The sequence below is a fragment of the Dipodomys spectabilis genome, unplaced genomic scaffold (genome assembly GCF_019054845.1).
Source record: "Dipodomys spectabilis isolate Male_0828 unplaced genomic scaffold, ASM1905484v1 ptg000094l, whole genome shotgun sequence".
In the NCBI taxonomy this organism is placed as follows: Eukaryota; Metazoa; Chordata; class Mammalia; order Rodentia; family Heteromyidae; genus Dipodomys; species Dipodomys spectabilis.
In genome coordinates this window covers 5,108,556-5,131,911 of record NW_024870771.1, presented here as the reverse complement: position 1 = coordinate 5,131,911, position 23,356 = coordinate 5,108,556, and the positions used below count along the sequence as shown (strand labels likewise).

Sequence of the window (23,356 nt, the reverse complement as noted above, 5' to 3'; positions counted from 1 at the left end):
CTTTTTTTTTTTTTTTTGTCGGTCGTGGGGCTTGAACTCTGGGCCTGGGCGCTGTCCCTCAGCTCTTCAGCTCAAGGCAAGCGCTCTACCACTTGAGCTACAGCGCCACTTCCGGTTTTCTGGTGGTTTATTGGAGATAGGAGTCTCACAGTCTCTCCTGCCCGGGCTGGCTTTGAACTGCGATCCTCAGATCTCAGCCTCCTGAGTAGCTAGGATTACAGACGTGAGCCACCAGCTCCCAGCCGTGAGACTCTTATCTCCAATAAACCACCAGAAAACCAGTGTGGCTCAAGTGGCAGAGAATCGCCTTGAGCTGAAAAGCTGAGGAATAGAGCTCAGGTCCAGAGTTCAAGCCCTGTAACCAACCAAAAAGAAAAAGAAAAATACTCAAGAGAAATTCTCAGCAATAGATCAGTTTATATGTGAAGATAAATATATTAACATCAAGGAACAAGAAGAAAGTTAACATGTGTATGAATATATACACACTCAAAGCACTCTGACACAGTGAGCATGAAACGGGAAAAGTATGAAACAACAAACAGTGTAAACACTGTTATATACAATGATATTATACATATCAATAGTAAGCTTTGTACTTCTATTTTAAACTAACATCATTTTTTATTAGCATCTAAATCATTTCCTGGGAAAACATTCTAGAGTAGCATCATTAACCCAGCTCTAAGCTGGGCACAGGTGACTCGTACCTGTAATCCTAGCTACTACTCAAGTGGCTGAGATCTGAAGACTGAGGTTCAAAGCCAGCCTAGGAAGGAAAATCTTATCTAACACACACACACACACACACACACACACACACACACACACACACACACACACACACACACACACACACACACACACACACACACACACTATGGAAGAACACTAGCCTTGAGTACAAAAGCTCAGAGACAGCATCATTTCAAACAGAAGCAGTAGTCAAACACTGCTCATTTAGACAACATTCAAAGATACTGACATCAATAAAGTCAGACATTTTGGTGCATGTATGTAATTCTAACTACTTGGAAGGCTGAGTCAGGAGGATCTCAAGTTCAAAGCTAACCTGAGCTACATAGTGAGTTCCAAGCTGGGCTGGGGTACAGAAAGAACTAGTTCCCAAAAACAAGCAAACAAACAAAACCCAATCTAAATTAGATGGTTGCGCTTTTATTTATTTATAACAATGTTTCCCTAATGCTAGATCTTCCTAACCGGATTCCTATAGTTTGACATTTCCCATGAACTGGTTTAAGATTTTAGATTTTAAAAGGAGTGATCAAATTCAGGTTCACTATTTTGCAAGATTAAACATCCCAGACTGTTACAGAAACAAGATCTGCTTGTCGCTTTTTATGTATTGTTTTTTTCTTATTTTACTTAAGAAAGAAAAGAATGTGGGCTGGGAAGGTGGCTCAGTGGTAGAGCGCTTGCCTTGCATGCATGAGGCCCTGGGTTCGATTCCTCAGCACCACATAAGCAAAAAGAAAAAAGCCGGAAGTGGTGCTGTGGCTCAAGTGGTAGAGCGCTAGCCTTGAGCTGAAGAGCTGAGGGATAGTGCCCAGGCCCAGAGTTCAGGCCCCACAACAGGACAATAAAAAAAAATAAAAAAAAAAAAGAAAAGAAAAGAATGTATCCAATTGTCATATCCACTAGAAGCACTGGATTTACCTGCTGGAAGGCTTGAATTGTAGCGGAGTAGGAACGAAGAGACAGACAAAATTTCAACAACTTCTGCTGTAGAGGTGACAGAAACTGAAATGCGGCTTCCAATATAGCATGATAATAGGAATAATCAGAACCTGTCCCCCCCCAAAAAAAACAATATTAGCCCAAATAATTGTATATGATTAGAGATACCAAATAAGATAGTTCATAAAGTACAAAGCTATATGTTACAAATTTATGTGAACTTTTGTCAAATGATTGTAATTCCCTAGGGTATGTACACATTGCAGATCAGCTCTTCCTCTTGTTTAAACTATTCCTTACCTAGAGTTGTACTATTTTCCACTTACCTGGATAGCTTACTTCTAATTACTTCCAAAGGAAGAGTTCAGCTATGAAATCACAGAACACTGCAAAGTCACTCTGATCCCAAACTCATGTTTCAATGAACTTGTTATATCTCTTCTTGGCTCCCAGAATTATTTCTTTGCTTACTTCTTTCACTTATCATACGATTTACTACATTACTTATTCACTATCTACAGCTCAGCTAGACTTTGGGCTTCCACAAGCAAAGGCTATGCCTTAATCATTATATTCTCAGAACTAAGCATATACTATTTACTCAAGTAACTAAGATACTAAGCAGAATGATAGGGAAGTACCAGATATTAAAGGACACCAATAAAACAAGTTTGAGAAGCATTTAAATAAAATGTTGTGAAATTATATGAAAGAGAAACAATTTACTAATATGAAAACCACTCAGACAAATGAAAAGCAAACCAATAAAACAATAGACATAGTAAACTATCTTTTGTGCCAAAAGGAAAAATGATAGAATGTGTATGTTAAAAAAAAAAAAAAACCTATGGGGGGGTGGGGGGGGGGGGGAGGATGGGAAGGGATGGGAAGGGGAAACAAAGGAGGAGGCTACAATGCTTGATAAGAAATGTACTCATTATCTTGCCCATGTAATTGTAATCCCTCTGTACAGTATTTTCACAATTAAAAAAATAAATAAATAAATATTTCATACAAATTTTAAAAAAAACCTAAGTGAATTAATTTTAAATGGATATAAAAAGCAGGGAAGAACCAGAAAGTAGAGAGGGACAAGAAACAAGATTTTTCAAAAGGCTAGAAGGTTTTTGTTTATCTTTGACCTCAATATCATTTAATAGCCTCTTAAAATTTATATCTTCAACTTTTAAAAGAAAATTATTAATTTTCTAAAAGTAGAATATACAAAGTTCTATGCTACATAGGAAAGGAAACTAGAAAGAAATATCTCAAAATATTGCCAGAATGTTAACGGCATCTATATTTGGTTGGTAAGAGTATGAATAGTATTTCAAATTAATATTTAGCATACTTTTGTGATCAATTATGAGAACTTATACTCCTACATAAACTTATACTTTATCTACAAATATGTATCATTTATACTGATTAAATTTCATTCACTCCTCCCACCCCTCTACCCCCCACCCCCTCTGCCACCGGTCTTGGGGCCTGGACTCTGGGCCTGGGTGATGTCCCTCAACTCTTCAGCTCAAGGCTAGTGCTCTACTATTTGAGCCACAGCACCACTTCCAGCTTTTTCTGCTTATGTGGAGCTGTGGAATTGAACCCAGGGCCTCATTCATACAAGGCAAGCACTCCACCACTGAGCCACCTTCCCAGCCCCTGAATCCACTTTTATAAATTTATTCCAGGAAATCTTAAAAGCAAAATAATTTCTTTTTTGTTGTTGGTGGTGGTCGTGGGGCTTGAACTCTACACTTGGGCACTGTCCCTCAGCTAGTACTCTACCACTTGAGCCACAGCGCCACTTCCAGCCTTTTCTGTTTATGTGGTGCTGAGGAATGGAACGCAGGGGCCTCATGCATGCAAGGCAGCTCTCTACCATGGAGCCATCTTCCCAGCCCAGCCCCGCAAAGTAATTTCTTGATACTTAATTCCAGTTAATTCTAAAGTATATAACTAAAAATTATAGGTCCTTGTTCAAAACATTTATGTATCTCTATTACAAGAGATCCTGATGCTGTTAAAATATGCAGTTAGTAAAAATTTAAAAGAAGCCAATTCCATTAATATCAGTAATACAGGTTCCAAACATTCTCTTTTCAATAAGAATTATTCCTGTGATACTAAAGGCTTTACCTACAATAATGTGTCCTTAAAATCAGGATACAATCATTGTATAAAAGTCATACAGTATACTTATACAAACTGTGACAGGTATGAAGTCACTAGGCAATATGAGACCACTGTTCCATATTTGGTCCATCACTGGCCAAAACATTATTATGTAGCATGTGACTGTGCTCATAAATCAGCATCTTTGGACTTAATGTCTATAGCTTATGGCAAGTTACAAAATGTTTATGAAAGCACATCATAAACTATAAAGGAGTGACGCATTCATACGTAATCATTAGCTTGATACCATGACATTGAACTAGTAAGTAGCTGGCTGGTATAATGGAAAACATTTTGGATGGCATTAACTTCATGATAACATGCTTAACATGATAAATCAGTTATATAATTAATTCACAACAAAAGAATAAACCAAATCAGATGGACATAAAAATACTAAACCGTTTAAAATAAAATGTATATCCACAGCTTGGCACCAGGGACTCAAGTTCATAATCCTAGCTATTCAGGAGGATAAGATCTGAGGATCCTGGTTCAAAGCCAGACCAGGTAGAAAAGTCCATGAGACTCTCAAATTAATCAGCAAAAAGCCAGATGTGAGGTGTGGCTCAAGTGGTAAACCACTAGCTTTGTGCAAAAAAAAACCTCAGGGTCAGCACCCAGACCCTAAGTTTAAGACTCAGGACTGGCACCAAAAAAAAAAAATAATAATAGGGCACAGACAATGGTTACTATTTATAGCCAAACTTATAAACTGCATCAAAAATAATTATTTAGGTTGGGCAGCATGGCCACTGCCTGTAGTTTTAGCTACTCAAGAGGGTGAGGTAGGGGCTGGGAAGGTGGCTCAGTGGTAGAGTGCTTGCCTTGCATGCCTGAGGCCCTGGGTTCGATTCCTCAGCACCACATAAGCAAAAGAAAAAAGCCGGAAGTGGCACTGTGGCTCAAGTGGTAGAGCACTAGCCTTGAGCTGAAGAGCTGAGGGACAGCGCTCAGGCCCAGAGTTCAGGCTCCATGACCGGACCCAAAAAAACAAACAAACAAGAGGGTGAGGCAAAAGGACTGCTTAAGCCCAATACAGGGCAACTTAGCAAGAGCCCATTTCTCAAGAAAAAGGAAAGAAAGAAAGAAGGGAGGGAGGGAGGGAGGGAGGGAGGGAGGGAGGGAGGGAGGGAGGGAGGGAGGGAGAGAGAAAGAAAAAGAGAAAGAGAGAGAGAAAAAGAAAGAGAAAGAAGAAAGAAAGAAAGAAGGGAGGGAGGGAGGGAGGGAGGAAAGGAGGGAAAGAGGGAGGGAGGGAGGAAAGGAGGGAGGGAGGAAAGGAGGGAGGGAGGGAGAGAGAAAGAAAAAGAGAGAGAGAGAAAAAGAAAGAGAAAGAAGAAAGAAAGAAAGAAAGAAGGGAGGGAGGGAGGGAGGGAAGGAGGGAAAGAGGGAGGGAGGGAGGGAGGAAAGGAGGGAAGGAGGAAAGGAGGGAGGGAGGGAGAGAGAAAGAAAAAGAGAAAGAGAGAGAGAAAAAGAAAGAGAAAGAAGAAAGAAAGAAAGGAAGGAAGAAAGAAAGAAAGAAAGAAAGAAAGAAAGGAAGGAAGGAAGGAAGGAAGGAAGGAAGGAAGGAAGGAAGGAAGGAAGGAAGGAAGGAAGGAAGGAAGGAAGGAAGGGAGACAGAGAGAGACAGAGACAGAGAGACAGAGGGAGAGGGAAAGGGGAAAGGAAGAGGGAAAGGGAAAGGGAGGGAGGGGAGAGGGAAGGGGAGGGGAGGGAAGGGAAGGGAGAAATTAAATTTATCAGTTTAAGTCTTTGGGAGCTGGAAGAGTAGCTCAGTGATAGAGCATATACTTACCATCTATCTACAAGGCCCCAAATCAATCCCTAACCCCAAAATAAGGTAAAAAAAAATAGAATAGAATAATAAAATGATTATTTGGGATACTGCTTCTTCCTGGCTGCCATAACAACTCAAGTCATTAAATATTAAAAATGTTTTCCATTAACTGCCATATCACATGTACTATAAAAAACAAGAGACCACTTTTCTAATGTTTTTCCAGACAGCAAAGTCAAAGAAGCATTTGCTTCATTTTTACCGTGATGATCTGATGATCCAATATTTTGACTGGCTTCTACAAAATTCCAAAATTTCTCTTGACTGTCTTCTGCTAAAAACTCACTGGGAGAAAAAGGGGAAATGTCAGCAATAAAACTTAATAAAATACTGTAATATAAACTATATTACTACACAGAACTAAAAGAGGTCTTGAAGTTTCCAAATACTCAATGTGACTTTTAATTTACATATATATGTATTATACTTAGGTATGTATAATACATATATTTTGTAAATGATAAGCAAAGCTTACTGTCTCACTACTTATTAATAATTTAATTTAGTAACATTCACTTTGTTATTTCAAAAGAAACTTAGAATAATCAAAATATAACATGGACATTGACAAAAATGCTATTGGTAATAGTGGAAGTAGAATTCAGAATTGATAATTCACTTACTTTCAAAAAAATGCCAATTTTTTAAAAAATGAACTAAAGGCACAACTCAAGTGGTAGAGGACTAGCCAAAGTCTAGCAAGAGCTTGAGGCCAAAAGTTGGGCTGGTGGTATGGCTCAAATGGTAAAGCACCAGCCAAGCAAATGCCAAGCCCAGAATTCTCACCCCACCAAAAAAAAGTTTTGCCAAGGATTTTTTCAAAGTAAACATTTCTAGGAGAATAAAACTAGCATGTTAAATGTGTTAGTATCCATATATCAAGATGACCGAAGTTTAAAATTAACACCGATCTAACAAAATCAGATCTAAGAACTCAATGTCATCTTTTCATTTTTTTCTGGCTTTACACTATTAACCTAAAAATAACGGCCACTCTCAATTTGCCTTCATTTAGGAGTCTAAAACCCCTGAAAAAGAAAGTGCATATAACAACTGGATGACTCAAGTAAATTGTTATCTGCCCTTCAAACCATACAGCTAATGTAGTGGTGATCTTTCACTATCTTAAAGCAAACTACAGATCTGGATCTCAGCTTACCTAGCCAAAGGAAGACTTTCCCATTACTTGTCAACACTGGGGTGTACAACTCTCACTCTACTCCACAGCTAGACACAGAAATATGGGAAAAATAAGAAACATGTCCTGGTAATGCACAGCTTCTCTAAAAATAGGTTCTTGAAAACAGCCATTAGGTTCTTGAAAACAGCCATTATCGTTAATATATTAAATTATTTAATGCCTCCTTGAGAGTAGTATTTTTCTGGGCTTTCTAATAACTGCATAAACACTAGGCCAACCTTAGAACAGCTTACACTCTAAGCAAACAGGTACTAACATACACCATGATATGAAAATAAATACCAAGTTCATGAATTAAAGTCACATTTACAAATAAGCTACCATAGATATACTAAAAAGAATGTTGTCACTTTATTTGCCTTATAAAAGTTTGCTTTTTAGCTTCTAATACATATCCTACATAATAAAAATCTATGGTTCTACAAATGAAATTATGTGGCATCTGGAATTCAATTTAAAATACGCCAGTTATGTGAAAGAGAGGGTAGTAGTTATTAGACTTGACTTATTTTCTCGGGTGCTAGAGATGGAAGAGCCTCATGTATGCCACTGAGCCACACCTTAGTTCTGATCATCATTAAGTGAGTGATGTATATAGAATACAGTATACCATTTCCCCCTTCATAAACACTTTAAACTGTCATAATAAAAAGTTTTGGGGCCAGGAGCTGACAACTCACACCTGGTATCCTAGCTACTTAGGAGGCTGTGATCTGAGGATTAGTGGTTTGAAGAGTCAGCCTAGGCAGGAAAGTTCATGAGAATCTTATCTTCAATTAACCACCAGAAGTGGAGCTGGGGCTCAAATAGTAGAGTGCTAGCTTGAGGGAAAAAAAAGCTCAGAGATAGCACCTAAGCCCGAAGTTCAAGCCCCAGTACCAGAAAAAGATAAAAGAGTTTAGAGTTTTTGGATGAGCACAGTGGTTTAAGTTTGTAATTCTAGCTACTCAGGAAGGTGAGATCTAGGCAGACAGAAATCAAGGCCAGCCTTGGCATGAAAGTTCAAGAGACTCCATGTCAAGAAGTGGCTAGGCGCTGAAACATGTGTTTGTTATCCTCAGAAAAGGACAAGCAGGAAAGCACAAACAGGAAGATCATAGCCCAATCTAGCCCAGGCATAAAGTGAGACCCTACCTCAAAAATAACCAAAATAAGAGCCAGGTATCAGCAGCTCATAGCTATAACCCTAGCTACTCAGGAGGTTGAGATCTGAGAATCAAAGGATCTGAGGTTCAAAGCCAACCTGGCAGGAAAGTCCATGAGACTCTTATCTCCAATTAACTACTAAAAAGCTGCAAGTACAGTTGTGACTTAAGTGGCAGAGTACTAACAAAAATGCTCAGGAACAGTGCCCAGTTCCCGAATGAGTTCAAGCCCCAGAATAAGCACAAAAACAGACACACACACACACACACACACACACACACACACACACACACACACACACAGACAAGCACACACTCGTGGGCATGGTGCACACGAGCGCATGCATGCACGCGCACTCACACTCACACACACACACATACACATACACACACACACACACAGAGATAAGGGTTGCTGCCCAGAGCCAATGGCTCATGCCTGTAATCCTTAGCTACTCAATAGGCTGAAATTTAAGGATCTTGGTTCAAAGCCAGCCGGGGCTAGAAAGTCTATGAAACTAAAAGAAAACTAAAAAAAAAAAAAAAGTCTATGAAACAAGTAACCCCCAAAAAGCCAGAAGTGGGGCTGTGATTCACGTTGGCAGAGTGCTAGACTTGAGCAAAATAGCTCAGGGACAGCACCTAAGCCCTGAGTTCAAGCCCCAAGACTAGCACAAAAACCAAAAGAGGGAGGGAGTTGCAGGCATAGCTTAAATTGGTGAGTGCCTGCCTACCTTGAAAGCATGGGACTAGAGTTCCATCCCCAGTATACCAAAAAAATAAAATAAAATAAAATCAGACAATAGAAATTCAGTGCTAATATTGCTTTCTAAGATTTGCAAATTTACTGTGGATAGTCAGAATAGGACTAGGAGGAAAAGGAAAAAAGAATATTTGAGTAGGCCCTACTATATTACAGTCACTGTGCTTGGCCTTTTCACTTATGTCCATAAACCCTTATATCCACTCTCAATCAGAACCATTTTGCAAATAAAGAAACTACATAAGAATTTAAGTTTTTCATCTGTGGAAAAAACAAACTACAAACAAGCTGAATTCACCAGGAGACAGCACAAATGTGGTGGTAATCTTTTTTTAGATTTGTCATTTCATTTACATTCAAAAACATTTGATTTACACCTCTGCTACACTATATTCGTGGACTACCATAACATCTAGAACTCAATAAATGACTTCTGGTATTAATTACAGTATCTACTTACCTAACATTTCTGTCAGTAACTATGGCTGCTCAATATAGTAATGTGTAACTATATGAATATCACAAAGCTACAAGTTTTCATAACCATCAGTCACAACCTAAAAATATATATAGACAAGTTGGGGGCCAGTGGCTCACACCTGTAATGCTAGCTACTCAGAAGGCTGAGATCTAAGGATTGAGGTTCAAAGCCAACCTGGGCAAGAAAGTCTCAAAGACTCTTATCTGCAATTAATCACCCCAAAAAAAACAAAGAAAGAAAGAAGGGAGTCGGGCACTTGTGGCTCACATCTATAATCCTAGATATTCAGGAGGCTGCGATCTGAGGCTCAGGGTTCAAAGCCAGCCCACGCAGGAAAGCCTGAGAGACTCATCTCCAATTAATCACTAGAAAACCAGAAGTGGACTGTGGCTCAAAGTTGTAGAAAACTAACCTTGAGTGAAAAGCTCAGAGACAGTGTCCAAGACCTGAATTTAAGGCCCACAAGTGCCAAAAATAAAAATTAAAAAATAAGGCCAAAAGTGAAACTGTGGCTCAAATGGTAGAGCACTAGCCTTGAGCAAAAATGTCCAGGGAAGGTGCCCAAGCTCTGAGTTCAGGCCCCAGGACTAGCACCAAATATACAAACCGCAGACATATTTTAGTCCCTTACAGTTAGATATAAGGAATGCAAAAGGTCTGTAACTGCCTGCCTTGATGTGTAGAGAAAGATTCTAACCTTTCATCCTCATCCAGATGGACAGAGAGCAGTCAGACATAGGACAAAGAATGGTGGCCTAAGCAATCTCTACAGGTGAAAAGAGTGGTTTCAAATAAGCAGGGCCCCTATCTAGTTCTCTACAAGTCTCATTACTTTGGATACCTGTGAACAAATAGCTACTGAAGAAGAGGCTCAAAAATAAAGACCTTGGGGATGGGAAGGTAGCTCAGTGGTAGAGTGCTTGCCTTGCATGCATGAGGCCCTGGGTTTGATTCCTCAGTACCACATAAGCAGAAAAAGCTGGAAGTGGCACTGTGGCTCAACTGGTAGAGCATTAGCCTTGAGCTGAAGAACTGAGGGACAGCACTCAAGCCTAGAGTTCAAGCCCCATGACCAACAAAATAAATAAAGACCTTTTCTGGGCAACAGTGGCTTATGCCTGTAATCCGACCTACTGAGGAGGCTGAGATCTGAGGATTGCAGTTTGAAGCCAGCTGAGGAAGGAAAGTCCTTGAGACTCTTATCTCTTATCTCTAATTAATCACTAAAAAGCTGCAAATGAAGTTGTAGCTCAATTGGCAGAGCTCTAGCCTTGAGCATAAAAGCTCAAGTATAGTGTCTATCAAGCCCCAGAACCAGTACCAAAAAAAAAAAAAAGACCTTTGCCATGGATCAGTGGCTCACAACTGTAACCTAGCTCACACTTATAATCTCAGCTACTCAAGACACTGAGATATAAGAATCATGGTTCAAAGAAGCCTGGGAATGTTTGAGAGATTCTAGTCTCCAATTAACCAGGAAAAAACTCTAGAAGGGGAGGAGAGGAGCAAGTAGTGTGGTGGAGTGCAGTTGTGAGCACTAGGTGTTTGGGGTTTTAGTGAGCTAGCCCACTCTACTCCCCTCCCTGTTTCCCATCCATCCATCCATCCATCCATCCAGCCAGCCAGCCAGCCATCCATCCATTCACTTTCCCCCTGATTCTTTGTGGGGAATCAGGAGATACGGAAAAGAGAAAGCAGAAAGTCTGTCAAGTTCCTGAGCAGGTTCCCTCAAATCCTCTTAGCAATACCAAATGACATTTCTTTCTTAGGAAGGCAACTTACTCATAAAATCAATATGACAAAATGCTTCATTCATATTGTTCAAGGAATTAGGGGAAAAATGTTAGAAGGCAAAATTTTAACTTGAAGATGACAGAGAGATTTAAAAAAATAACAATTATTCTGGCAGTTCAATTTTCTAGAATCAAACACTTAAGACTAAGCCAAGTACAGTAACATATACCTGTAACCGCAACCACTTAGGAGGACTGACTGAAATTCAAGGCCAACTGGGTAAAAAGGTAGCAAGACTGTCTCAAAAACAAACTGGAAAAGAAAAAGTACTTAGGGAATAGCTGAAGTCATAGTGTTTGGGTTCAATTCCCAGTACCATGAAAAACCAAAAACAAAGACTTAGCAGTTACTTGCTGTTGAGTCTACTTACATTTATCCTTTGGAAAGATTATCTTGATAGCCTAATTACACATTGTTTAAGAAACAGCAAAAATAAATTTCTATACATAAACATAAAGCCTGGCTATAAAAAGTGCTATCTCTGGGCTGGGAATGTAGCTCAGCGGTACAGTGCTTGCCTGGTATGCACGAAGCCCTGGGTTTGACTCCTTAGTACCACATAAACAGAAAAAGCAGGAAGTAGTACTATTGTTCAAGTAGTGCTAGCCTTGAGCAAAAGCAGTTCAGGGACAGTACCCAAGCCCTGAGTTCAAGCCCCAGGACTGGCAAAAAAAAAAAAAGTGGGGGGCTGGGAAGGTGGCTCAGTGGTAGAGCGCTTGCCTTGCATGCCTGAGGCCCTGAGTTCGATTCCTCAGCACCACATAAGCAGGAAAAAAAAAAGCCGGAAGTGGCACTGTGGCTCAAGTGGTAGAGCGCTCGCCTTGAGCTAAAGAGCTGAGGGACAGCGCCCCAGGCCCAGAGTTCAGGCCCACAACCGGACCCAAAAAAAAAAAAAAAAAAAAGTGGTATCTCAGGGCTGGGAAGGTGGCTCAGTGGTAGAGCGCTTGCCTTGCATGCCTGAGGCCCTGGGTTCAATTCCTCAGCACCACATAAGCAAAAAGAAAAAAGCCGGAAGTGGCGCTGTGGCTCAAGTGGCAGAGTGCTAGCCTTGAGCTGAAGAGCTGAGGGCCAGCGCCCAGGCCCAGAGTTCAGGCCCCACGACCAGACACCCCCCCAAAAAAAATGGTATCTCAGGGCACTGATATTGCAAATGCTACATAAAAAGCATACTTTTCCAAGAATCATTGAGTATACTGTATTTTATAAATTGTAAGACACATCCTATTTTATGAAAATTGCTATCCAGATTTTGTTTTACCTTGCTTTGTATTGCTAGGTAATGGAGTCAGGGCCTTTTACCCTGCAGCACCTAAGCTGTGCCCCAGTCCTTTCTGTCTTCATTTCAACTTAGACACAAAAAGAGACACAAGATCTCCCTGCCTTTTTTGCTTGTGCTAGCCTAGAATTCACAATCCTCCTGCCACCAACTACCAAGAAGCTAGAACTACAGGCCTAAGTCACCAGACCCAGATAACTTTTTTGTTTTTTTCTTGAGACTAATCTCAAACTTATCAGCCCTCCTGTCTCAGCCTCCCAAGTGCTAGAATTAGGCATAAGCTACCACATCCACTCTAAAATGAATTCTTTTGATAGTGTGTGTGTGTGTGTGTGTGTGTGTGTATATATACACCAATACTGGGGCAGGGCCTCTCACACACACATTTATATTCTACCATTTGAGCCACACCTCCACTTCCAGCTTTTTGTCTAATTCAATGTAAGAATGTTCTGGATTTTTCTGCTCTAGTTGGCTTCAAACCCCAGTCCTCAGATCTCAGCCTCTCGAGTAGATGTCAGCCAGTGATATTTGGCAAGATAACTTCTTGATTTGCTTAAAAATGCGGGCTGGGAAGTTGGCTCAGTGGTAGAGCGCTTGCCTTGCATGCCTGAGGCCCTGGGTTCAATTCCTCAGCACCACATAAGCAAAAAGAAAAAAGCCGGAAGTGGCGCTGTGACTCAAGTGGTAGAGTGCTAGCCTTGAGCTGAAGAGCTCAGGGACAGCGTCCAGGCCCAGAGTTCAGGCCCCACGACCAGACCCAAAGGAAAAAAAAAAAAAAAAAATGCATCGTGGACAGTGGCTCACATCTATAATCCTAGCTTCCCAGGATCTGAGTACCACAGTTCAAAGCCAGCCCAAGCAAAACAGTCCATGAGTCTATTATCTTCAATTAATTAACCACCAGAAAAAGTCTTACTGGAGTGGCTCAAGTGCTAGCCTTGAGCAAAAAAGCTCAGAGACAGTATCCAGGCCCTGAGTTCAAGCTACAAGACTGGCTAAAAGAAGCATCCTGATGGAGAGGTAAATATGATCAAAACGAAAACATCATAAGGAAATTCATTTTAGTAAAGTTAACATATGCAAATTTAAAAATATTATAGTTGTATGATGGGATACTATGCGGTAGAGAAAATATTTGAAATGTGTACAAACTGATATGGAAAGACCTCTAAGATACAGTTACTGTGGAAAGAATGTGAGATATAGACAGACAGACAGATAGATAGATAGATAGATAGATAGATAGATAGATAGATAGATAGATAGATAGATAGATAGATAGATAAATAGATAGAAAATGTCTAATGAAGCTCTTAAATGTCGCTGAGCCTGTGCAATTGAAAGATAGATCCTGTGTGTGTGAGGAAATCTTAATAAATGCATCTGAAAACATAATCACCCTGCCTAAAAAGCTCATAAACATTCATTTAGTAACAGAACCAACGCCTGCATTTAAAAAACGCGAAAGAGAAAAATGTCTCCTTACCTGGCTTCTAACAAGAGTGGTGAAGAGAACCACTTCGTTGTGAGAGAGGTTGTAATGGCTTTTGAATCTGCTTTTACTGAGGAGAGCAGCCACAACCCAGTGAAGGCAATCAGGATTCCCATTTTATAGCAAAGCCCTAAAAAGGAAAAAGATAATGTTAAATTCTTAGTTTTCTTTTCTCCCTATTTTAAGTTCTTAGTTCTTACAGATAGGAAACAACTTTAATACTTTGAGACACAAAGTAACACTAAAGTTATAGAAATAGAAAATGTTTCTGAAGAAAAAGAGCACTTATTACTTAGCCTCCAACAGATACCTACTAAACACCTGACAAACTCTGATACAAAACTAAGGGTGAGTAGTTTATTACATTCTTCCCTACTGAGGTTTCAACAAAGCACTTTTGAGTACTCTGTATTTTAAAGCGAGTTAGTTACATAGTAGGTTCCATCAACCATACTTTATAAAACACAAGAAAAAAACTGACAGATGAAACTAAAATAATAAATGGGTGTCACAGGATGAACTTTATCCTCCAAAAAAATGTTTAGGATGCACTTATTTATTTCGAGTAGAGCATTTACAATGATGATCAAGTTAAGATGGTGCCATTGGGACAGTCTAGTCCAATATAGCTGGTGTTACAAAAAGAGGAAAGTTGGACTTGGAGACAGACACACAGAAGGAAATTGTGTGAACAGACACAGGGAAAATACCAGATGAAGATAAGAGACAGACACTGCAAGCCTGGGGATTCCTAGGGCTACCATAAGCTGGAAGGCAAGGAAAAAACCACCCCACACAGTTTTAGAGGAAAGCAGTGCTGCCAAACCACATAGGATTTGAAGCCTTCAAAACTGTGAGACAATAAATTTCTGTTGTTTTAGGCCACCAAGTTAATGGTACTATGTTACAGAAAACAATTATAATGGAACTCAAAATACTACTCATTCTGAAATGAGCAAATATAAGAATTCAATGCTTCCCAGGCCTACTACCCCACCTACAAGATGTAGAAGCCGGATGTCCAGTATGCTGCATGGCCACAGCAGGCAGTCTCCGGCTCCCCTTGGCAGTCTCTCTAAACCTGTCCAGGCCATTTCCAGAAAGAGGTACCTACAGATTCCTCTGGTCTGATTTTTCATGCCAGAGACCTGCATAACAGAACCTTGCTAGATATTCCCCCTGAGGTGTAAAAGCTCAGCATCCACAGGTTGAGTGCTTGCCTAGTAGATGTGAGGGCCTAAGTTCAACTCCTAGTACAAAACAATAGGAAAAAAGTCAGGCCTAGTGGTGCAAGTCTATAGTCTCAGCTATACAGGAAGCTGAGACAGGTTCAGATTGCTTCAACCTTAGAATTCAAAGTCAGTGGGCAACAATATGAAATTGCTCAAAAAATGAGCATCCAGGTCCCATCAGACAGAGTGGGACCAAGAGGCTAAAAGTGGAAAGCACAGGCCATTCCTGTGCTTCTGAATGATAGTGTCCACTAAGACCATACAGTCTCACCCCTGTGGCTCCGTGGTGCTTATGTAACCTAATGAGGAAAAAGGTCAGCAATAGCTTCTTTGGGGGAATTAGTAGCTTCTTTTTTATTGAAAGTATTATCATTTGTGCTAACCTGCTGCTTCTTGCAATACACAGTCTTTGAAGAGTAACAGGCAAAGGCACCATAAATTACAGCAAATAGAAAAGTGACTTAAAAGAATCTGAAAACAAGACACTGCCAGCTCCTGTAGAAACAAAAAATAATAATCTGAATATCCTATCTGAAGTTCTAAAAAAAAGTTCTAAAAAATAGACTATTATTATATGTTCTACAGAAACAAAAAGGACACATGCAAAAAATTAAAACCTACTAAAAACAGCTTTACACCACACGAGAACTCTGATAGCGCAATGTAGGAGCACTGATTCCTGGCTGAAGGAAGGTGGATATGGCATATGGATCAGAATTTAGTAAAGCTACTGATATTTCTTAGAGACTTTTACACACAACTTCAGACATTCCCTATGCCTGTGCATTGTGGCCTTGGAAGCCTGCTCTATAAGATAAAACACGGTTCATAAAAAAAGAAAATCTGTTATGAGGGTCAGGCAAGCTGTGACCAATTCCTGAATTTGCTACTTGTTTTGCTTTTTGCCCCTAGCACTCTTGCTTTAGATATTATTCAAACAAGGTCTCCAATTTTTGCCTAGAGCTGTCCTCAGACCATGATTCTTCTACTTTCCTAGGAATACAGCTTTGTACTACCACATTCAGCTTATTTGTTGAGATAGGACTTGGTAATTTTTTTCTCTAGGCTGGGCTCAAATTTTGATACTACTGATATCTGCCTTACTAGGAGCTCAACCATAAGTAAATAGCTATCTTCCCTGGCTCTGTATCTCCCAGGCTATAAAAAAGGAATGACAGCATCTTCTACATAGGATCACTGTGAGAATTAAATGGTAATATGAAAATAACTTTGTAAAGTGCCAAGAACTGTACCAGAACCATTGTAGTAAGACATTTTATCCTAAGAAAAAATACCTTCCAAAGTATAGACTGGCACATCACCAAAAACATGCCTTGGAAAATATGCATGTCCTCTGTGGGTAGGAGAAAAGAAAAGGCCCCCTTCCATAATCTCTGACTATAATCTTTATGTAACTGAAGTAGCTAGAGAGTAACACCAGGCAGACAGCAAGCAGTGACAGAAAGCACGTTAGGTGCTCTATGTATACTATGGGACCTAATCTTCACACACAATAACCAAGAGACTGAAGCTCTCTGAAGACTACAACCGTGGGGCTGGGAAGGTGGCTCAGTGGTAGAGTGCTTGCCTTGCATGCATGAGGCCCTGGGTTCAATTCCTCAGTACCACATAAGCAAAAAGAAAAAAACCAAAGTGGCGCTGCGCTGTGGCTCAAGTGGTAGAGCACTAGCCTTGAGCTGAAGAGCTGAGGGACAGTGCCCAGGCCCTGAGTTCAGGCCCCACGACCGGACCCAAAAAAAAAAAGAAATGAAGACTACAACCATGTCTACTTTGTTGACCACAGAACAGCATGGTACCTGGTACACAGTAGGTATTCTATGAATATGTTTTACAAATGAAGTATTGCCATCACCACTTTAAATATAAGCCAATGAAAGCTCAGAGGGCTTTTAGTCTTTCATCCATAGGTACACTGGGCAACTAATAATGGCAATGTTGGACCCTCTATCAGCCTGTTTTGGAAGTTTTCAGTATCATGCTATATCCCAAAGCTATATGGTTTTAGAAGAGGTAACAATCTAATTGTACAGGTGCAGATTGTGCAGCTTGCTTTACTGTAAGAACTAAAGCAAGTCCACAGCTTCCCTATAGGCCAAGCTCTCACAAATGACACAGGGGAATAGTTTCAACCAAAAAACAGAAGAGCAGGCCTGAAGCTAGGACAAAAGCCAATTTCCCAATCAGCATGACAGATCTCTACTTAGGGTGGCTTCAGGAACTGTATACAAACTCCTCAAGAGCAACGAGTTTTGTCCATCATCATCACCATGTCAAGCATATCTGGAATGCAGGAAGCATTCACAACAAAAATAAATCCAGGCTTCATCCATCAATGAAAGTAACAACATAAAAAGGAATGTGTCAATAATGGTTGACATTAGGACTGAGCTAAATAGTGGTTCTCATTTATAATTCCAGCTGAGAATTATGAAAATAAGGCTGAGATCTGAGGTTCAAGGTTCAAAGCCTTCCAGAAGACAAAACTGATTCTTAGCCAGAAAAAAAAAGTGGTAGAGCACCAGCCATGAATGAGAAAGCAGATCAAATGAGGACCTGAGTTCAAGCCCAGTACCCAGTACTGACATACTGCTACACATATGTTGTGTACATATGACTAACCCAACCATCCTTTGCATTGTTTGAAAGTATATGTTCTTGAAGAGAGTTACCATTAGAGATGAGAATAAGATGAAAGAACAAGATGAAAGCTGTGTATTCAAGAAGAGGTTTGCCAGTCTAATCACATATACTTGACTCCACAGGTAATAGCAGAGGAAAAGATATCCAGAAGCTGGGCACCAGTGGCTCACACCTATAATCCTAGCTACTCAGGAGGTTGAGATCTGAGGATCATAGTTCAAAGTCAGCTGGGGCAGGAACGTCTATGAGACTCTTATCCAATAAACCACCAGAAAACTGGAAATGACACTGTGGATCAAGTGGTAGAGTGCTAGCCTTAAGCTGCCCAAGCCCAGAGTTCAAGCCCCACGACCAAGGAAAAAAGAAAATGTCCTGAGAAAAAGAGATAAGAACCTCATTGAAGTGGTCTTTTAAGGATGACTTCATTTTATGAGATCCAATTCTGATCCTAGTGATTCTTAAATGTTGCTGATAAAGTTGAATCATCTGAATGACAACAAATGTTAGAATACTCAATGTGGCAATACAATGGTAGTGGTTGATGGATAAACAGAACACACTCTAACAATCTCTAGGACCAACTTAATCTTTAAGATTCTAGTACATTTCTATTAAAATATACTCCGGTTCATTTATCTACAGAAAAATAAACTAAAGAAGGATGTGGTGGTACATGCCTGTAATCCCAGCATTAGGGACTGAACTACATAGCAAATTCCAGGCCATCCTGAGCTATATAAGGAGACATTGTCTGAAAAAGAAAAGAGAAAAAAAAAAAAGATACAGGAAAAAATTAAGTATACATGGTGTATGTTTATTGTTGGGAGCGGGGGTGTTTGGTGCCAGTCCGGGGGCTTGAACTAAGCCACAGCTTCACTTCCGAATTAGAGATAGGAGTTCAACCAGAGGACTGGCAAAAGGTGATGAACCAGCCTAGAGCAAAAAAGCTCAGGGACAGCAACTTAGCCCTGAGTTCAAGCTCCAGAACTAGCATTAAAAAAAAAAAAGTTTCAGCCAAGTTTATTAAAAGCAAGCCAAGTAGAAAGGCTACATTATCTGAGACTTCCAACAGTCGCATGCTATTTAAAATGTCTTCAAATGCTAGCCAGTGTAGAAGTTATTTCTAGAAAAGAAGGCACTTTATACTAAAACTGGCTGGCAACTACACCGATAAACGGTTCTAAAACACAGCCAGGTGGAAGACCCAAGTATTAAGCTGGACAAAATGTGCTCCTTTTCAAGTGAGAAAACAAACGCAAACCAAGTTGAAGATTTTGCCAAAGGAGGAAACCCGACCGTAACACACTGGCGATGTAAGCGAGCCTTGTTCGTCGGCAGGATTCACACGAAGAGGGAAACTGACCGTCCAATAGCGGCCCACAAACTGTCAGTAAACCAAAGCTGCCGACCACCGGGACCGGCGGAACTCATCCTGTGAACTGGCCGGGACATCCTCCGCCGGGGCCCCACACCGCGCTGGGCCCAAACCTCAGCCGGGCCAGGCTGGATCTCAGTGCAGCAAGGGCGCGGCCCCGGACACCGTGAAGAGAGCCCGGGGCCGCCTGGGACCCCGACGGCGTCTTCCCAAGGCCACTGGGGACAAGTTGAGTCAGTTGCAACGGCGGGGAAGGTTGTGACACTGCAGGGGAAAACTCAGTCCGGACAGAGACGGAAGCCCCAGGTGGCACGGGCACCCCGCGCCTCCGGGCACCCCACGCCTCCGACCTCCCACGCCAGCCCCAAGTACCTGTCACCCGCCGCGCAGCCGCGACACGCGCGGCGCTCGCGTCCCCCATGTCCGGGCCGCCTTTCGTCCACGACAGTGCCTGCGACGACGCCGCCTGGGAGGGGAGGGACGCGGCGACAACGGAGGAGGCTGCGCCAGTGAGAGGCCGACACGCGCCTCTCCCGCGGCGCCGCTGGCCCAGCCGGTCTCAGAGCTACAGCCCGCGGCTAGTCGCCTTTGACTTCCGCTTCCTGAAGGCGAGGGCCGGAGGATTTCCGGCCACCGAGTTGAGGCGGCGGCATCCTAGAGCGCCGGTCCCCGTGGCCACCGTGTTCTCTGGGAGGAAGCCCCGCCCCTCGCATTGGGCCCACCCTCACGCGCTGGCCCCGCTCTTGGGACAGCCCCTGCAGGCCGATTGGCAGAACCGCGAGCGGATGTCAGCCTTCGGTATTTGAATTTGGCTCTACAGTCGACTTATTCTCTTGTCAGAAAATCTCTGCTACAGCCGTGCGCCAGTGGCTCACGCCTGTAATCCTAACAACTCAGGAGGCTGAGATCTGAGGATCGCGGCTCAAAACCAGCTCGGGCAGGAAAGTCCTTGAGACTCTTATCTCCAATAAACCAACATAAAACCAGAAGTGGCCACGTGGCTCAGTGGTAGAGTGCTCGCCTTGAGCAGAAGAGTTCAGGGATGGCCCCCAGGCCCAGAGTTCAAGCCTCACGACCTTCCTCCCCCCCCCCCCCCCCAAAAGTTCCGCTACAGAACTTTTGCACAATTGTCTTAATGTTTCTGAATGGTAGGGACGTTTTAAATCCTACCAACTGGCTTGTCTCCTAAATGCACGGCCACATAATCCACAGGGATTCACTTGTACTTTTCTTTTTGAGATCTAAGTCACAGAAATTTGATTTAGAATATTGACCCTGGAACCAGGCGCCAGTTGCTCACACATATAATCCTAATTGCTCAGGAGGTTGAGCTTTGAGGATCATAGTTCGAAGCCAGCCCAGGCAGAAAAGTCACCGTGACACTCATAGTTCCAATGAAGCCGGAAGTAGTACTGTGGCTCTAGTGGTAGAGCACTACCCTTGAGCACAAAGAGGCTCAGGGACAGCGCCCAGGCCCAGAGTTCAAGCCCCACAACCGACAACAATAACAACAACAACAACAATAATACATGTAAAATTGGCTTAAAAAGAAGGAATTGCAAGAAGGATGAAGATGGTTGAATATGGTGGAAGTGAACTATTTGCCATTGTGAAACCTGTTGAAATTGTTTTAGGAAGGGGGGAAAAGAGGACTGAGTGATGGGAGGGGTGAAATGGATTAGAATACACTGCAAATATGTGTGGATATTTAGAAATGAAATCCCACTCTGTATAATAATGTAAACTAATGGAGAAAAAAAAGGAAGGAATTAAACATTTGGATTGCTAATAACAAGAAGGAAAGGAGGGAGAGAACACCCAAGCCTATGTTAAGATCAGAAACCTGGTTCTAAAGGAAGCTCATAGCTGGGAATACTAAATTATATCAATGTGGAACTTAGATGGAGTATGCAGAACCTGCAGAGAAAATGCTATGGTGTGACTATCATTTGACTGTGTCCCACAAAGTTCCATGTTCTGGAAGCTTGGTCCCTAGTTTGGTGATGATGAGGTATGATCCTTGAAGAGGTTGGGCCCAGTGGAAAACAATTAGGTCATGAGAGTACCAGCCAATTGGCAAGGATTATTGCTGGTCTCACAGAGAAAGTTTATTCTACCAACAGCGAATAATAAAGAGAGCAGAGCTGGCTCCTAAATCTTTTTGGCTTCTGGTCTCACCACATGATTTCTTGTAAAAGTGTGCCTTCCATTGCGATGCATGTGCCATGAGGCCCCCATCAGTGTAAACAGATGGGATCACACAATCTTAGACTTCTAGACTCCAAAACTGTAAGCTGAATTAGATAGATAGATAGATAGAAGATATCTTTATCACTTATATCATCCAGCCTCAGGTAGTTTGTTATAGCAACAGAAATCCAACTATAACAAGTGAGTCAAATTGAATTCACTGCTGAGAGGACTCCTACATACACTTTTGAATAAACCAAATGTATTATATGTCACTTGTAAGGATTTTTAAGGGTATGCACTCGGTCAAGAAATGAGTTACAGAGAAAAAAGTTGGATATTAAGACTTGTTTTCAATTGGAAAATAAATACAATCAACAGATGTTTATAGTGATACACAGCACATGCAAAAATGGTGATTTATTTGAAGGCTACTATTTGCACTTTAAGTTGTTAAATTGACCATGTACACAAAAGACAATGTGATCACTAAATGATTGCTTTCCATAGACTGCCCATCCCAGGAAAAATCTGTTCAGCCATGAACCACAGAGGTTGTCCTGTTGGAATGTAAAAAGAGGAAATCACTGGAGCCAAGATTTGGGGTCCCACTTTCTTTCAATAATTAGATTGGGGTGGGGGGGAGAAATTGGAGGAAAATAAGCTGTAGAACAAAAGTGAGTATCCTTAGAAGAGCAGATACCTTCTAAGCATTTTTTCAGGTGGTAAGAAGACCTCCCAGAAATTCTCAGTCACCTACTCCAAAACTCATTCATGTCCATTGTCAGGCACACTATATGCTTTTCTAGAGCTAGGAATGAGCAATAGAGAGGCTGATTGCATCCATCTCATGTGGCCCCTGACATCATGAATCAGGACTCCCTCTTGCCAATGTGTGTCTGCAGATCTTGCCACCAAGAGGTGGAATCTGTATGTTCACCCTTTGAATGTGTGTTGGCTTATTTGGTCAAGGCTAGTGCTATACAGCTTGAGGAACAGCTCCACTTTGGGCTTTTTGCTAGTTAACTGAAGATAAGAGTCTCACAGATGCTGCTGCCCACGCTAGCTTCATACCTCAACCCTCAGTAGCTAGACTTACAGGTTTGAGGCTATGGTGCCCAGCCTTCCTTGTATAGCCATTGAATTTTAAAATATTGGAATATCACCTGTCTAAAAATACAAAATGAACTTGCTTTCACAACATTTCTAGAGTTGGGGTATATGTTGCTCAGAAGTAGAGTGGATTGATGAGGGTCTGGGTCCCCCAGCACTATAAACAACCGCAAAAACCATGTTTCAAAAACAGCCAAATAAAGTGGAAAGAAAGGAGAGGAGGCAAAAAATTTGCAGATAAAAGCTAAAGGGAGGGCCTGGGAAGGTGGCTCAGTGGTAGAGCGCTTGCCTTGCATGCCTGAGGCCCTGGGTTCGATTCCTCAGCACCACATAAGCAAAAAGAAAAAAGCCAGAAGTGGTGCTGTGGCTCAAGTGGTAGAGCGCTAGCCTTGAGCTGAAGAGCTGAGGGACAGTGCCCAGGCCCAGAGTTAAGGCCCCAGACCGTACCCCAAAAAAAAAAGCTAAAGGGAAAGAAAAAAATCACAAGCTACCTGCTATGGTTTGAATATGGACACTGTCCCTAGAGGTCCATCTGTAAGCTTTATCCCCCAGGGGACAATCTTTGGAGGTGATGTGGACTTCAAGAGGTAAGGTTGTAGTCTAGGCACCATGATGCCTGTCTGTAATCTCAGCTACTCAGGAGGCAGAGATCTGAAGGAGCAAGGTTTAAGGCTCAGCATAAAGTTAGCAAGACCTAACCCCAATAAACAAGCCAGATATGGTGGTGCTCATCTGTAATTTCAGCACTGCAGGCGGCATTGGTAGGAGGATAACAGTCCAAGGCTAACTTTGACCAAAACAAGAGATCCTATCAGGAAAAATCTAGAGCAATTAACAGATTATGTTGTTGGTGCCCTGCATCTTGTATATACATTTTTCTAATTTGGGGAGGGGAAGGAAATAACAAAATACTA

The 23,356-nt window shown here is 41.6% G+C and overlaps 1 protein-coding gene across 2 annotated transcripts in view; it reads right to left on the bottom strand.

Annotated features, from left to right (window-relative positions):
- Positions 1-19,705, bottom strand: part of Uggt1 (UDP-glucose glycoprotein glucosyltransferase 1) — a 125,621-nt gene extending 105,916 nt beyond the window's left edge. For both annotated transcript variants that reach the window (XM_042685095.1, XM_042685096.1), the window contains exons 1-4: positions 19,512-19,705; positions 13,866-14,001; positions 5,919-6,001; positions 1,678-1,808 (exon numbers count right to left, since the gene is read on the bottom strand). In XM_042685095.1, the coding sequence (XP_042541029.1) occupies positions 1,678-1,808; positions 5,919-6,001; positions 13,866-14,001; positions 19,512-19,560 (399 nt within the window). In that variant the 5' untranslated portion in view covers positions 19,561-19,705. The remainder of the gene's footprint in view (positions 1-1,677; positions 1,809-5,918; positions 6,002-13,865; positions 14,002-19,511) is intronic.
- Between the last annotated feature and the right edge of the window lie 3,651 nt (positions 19,706-23,356).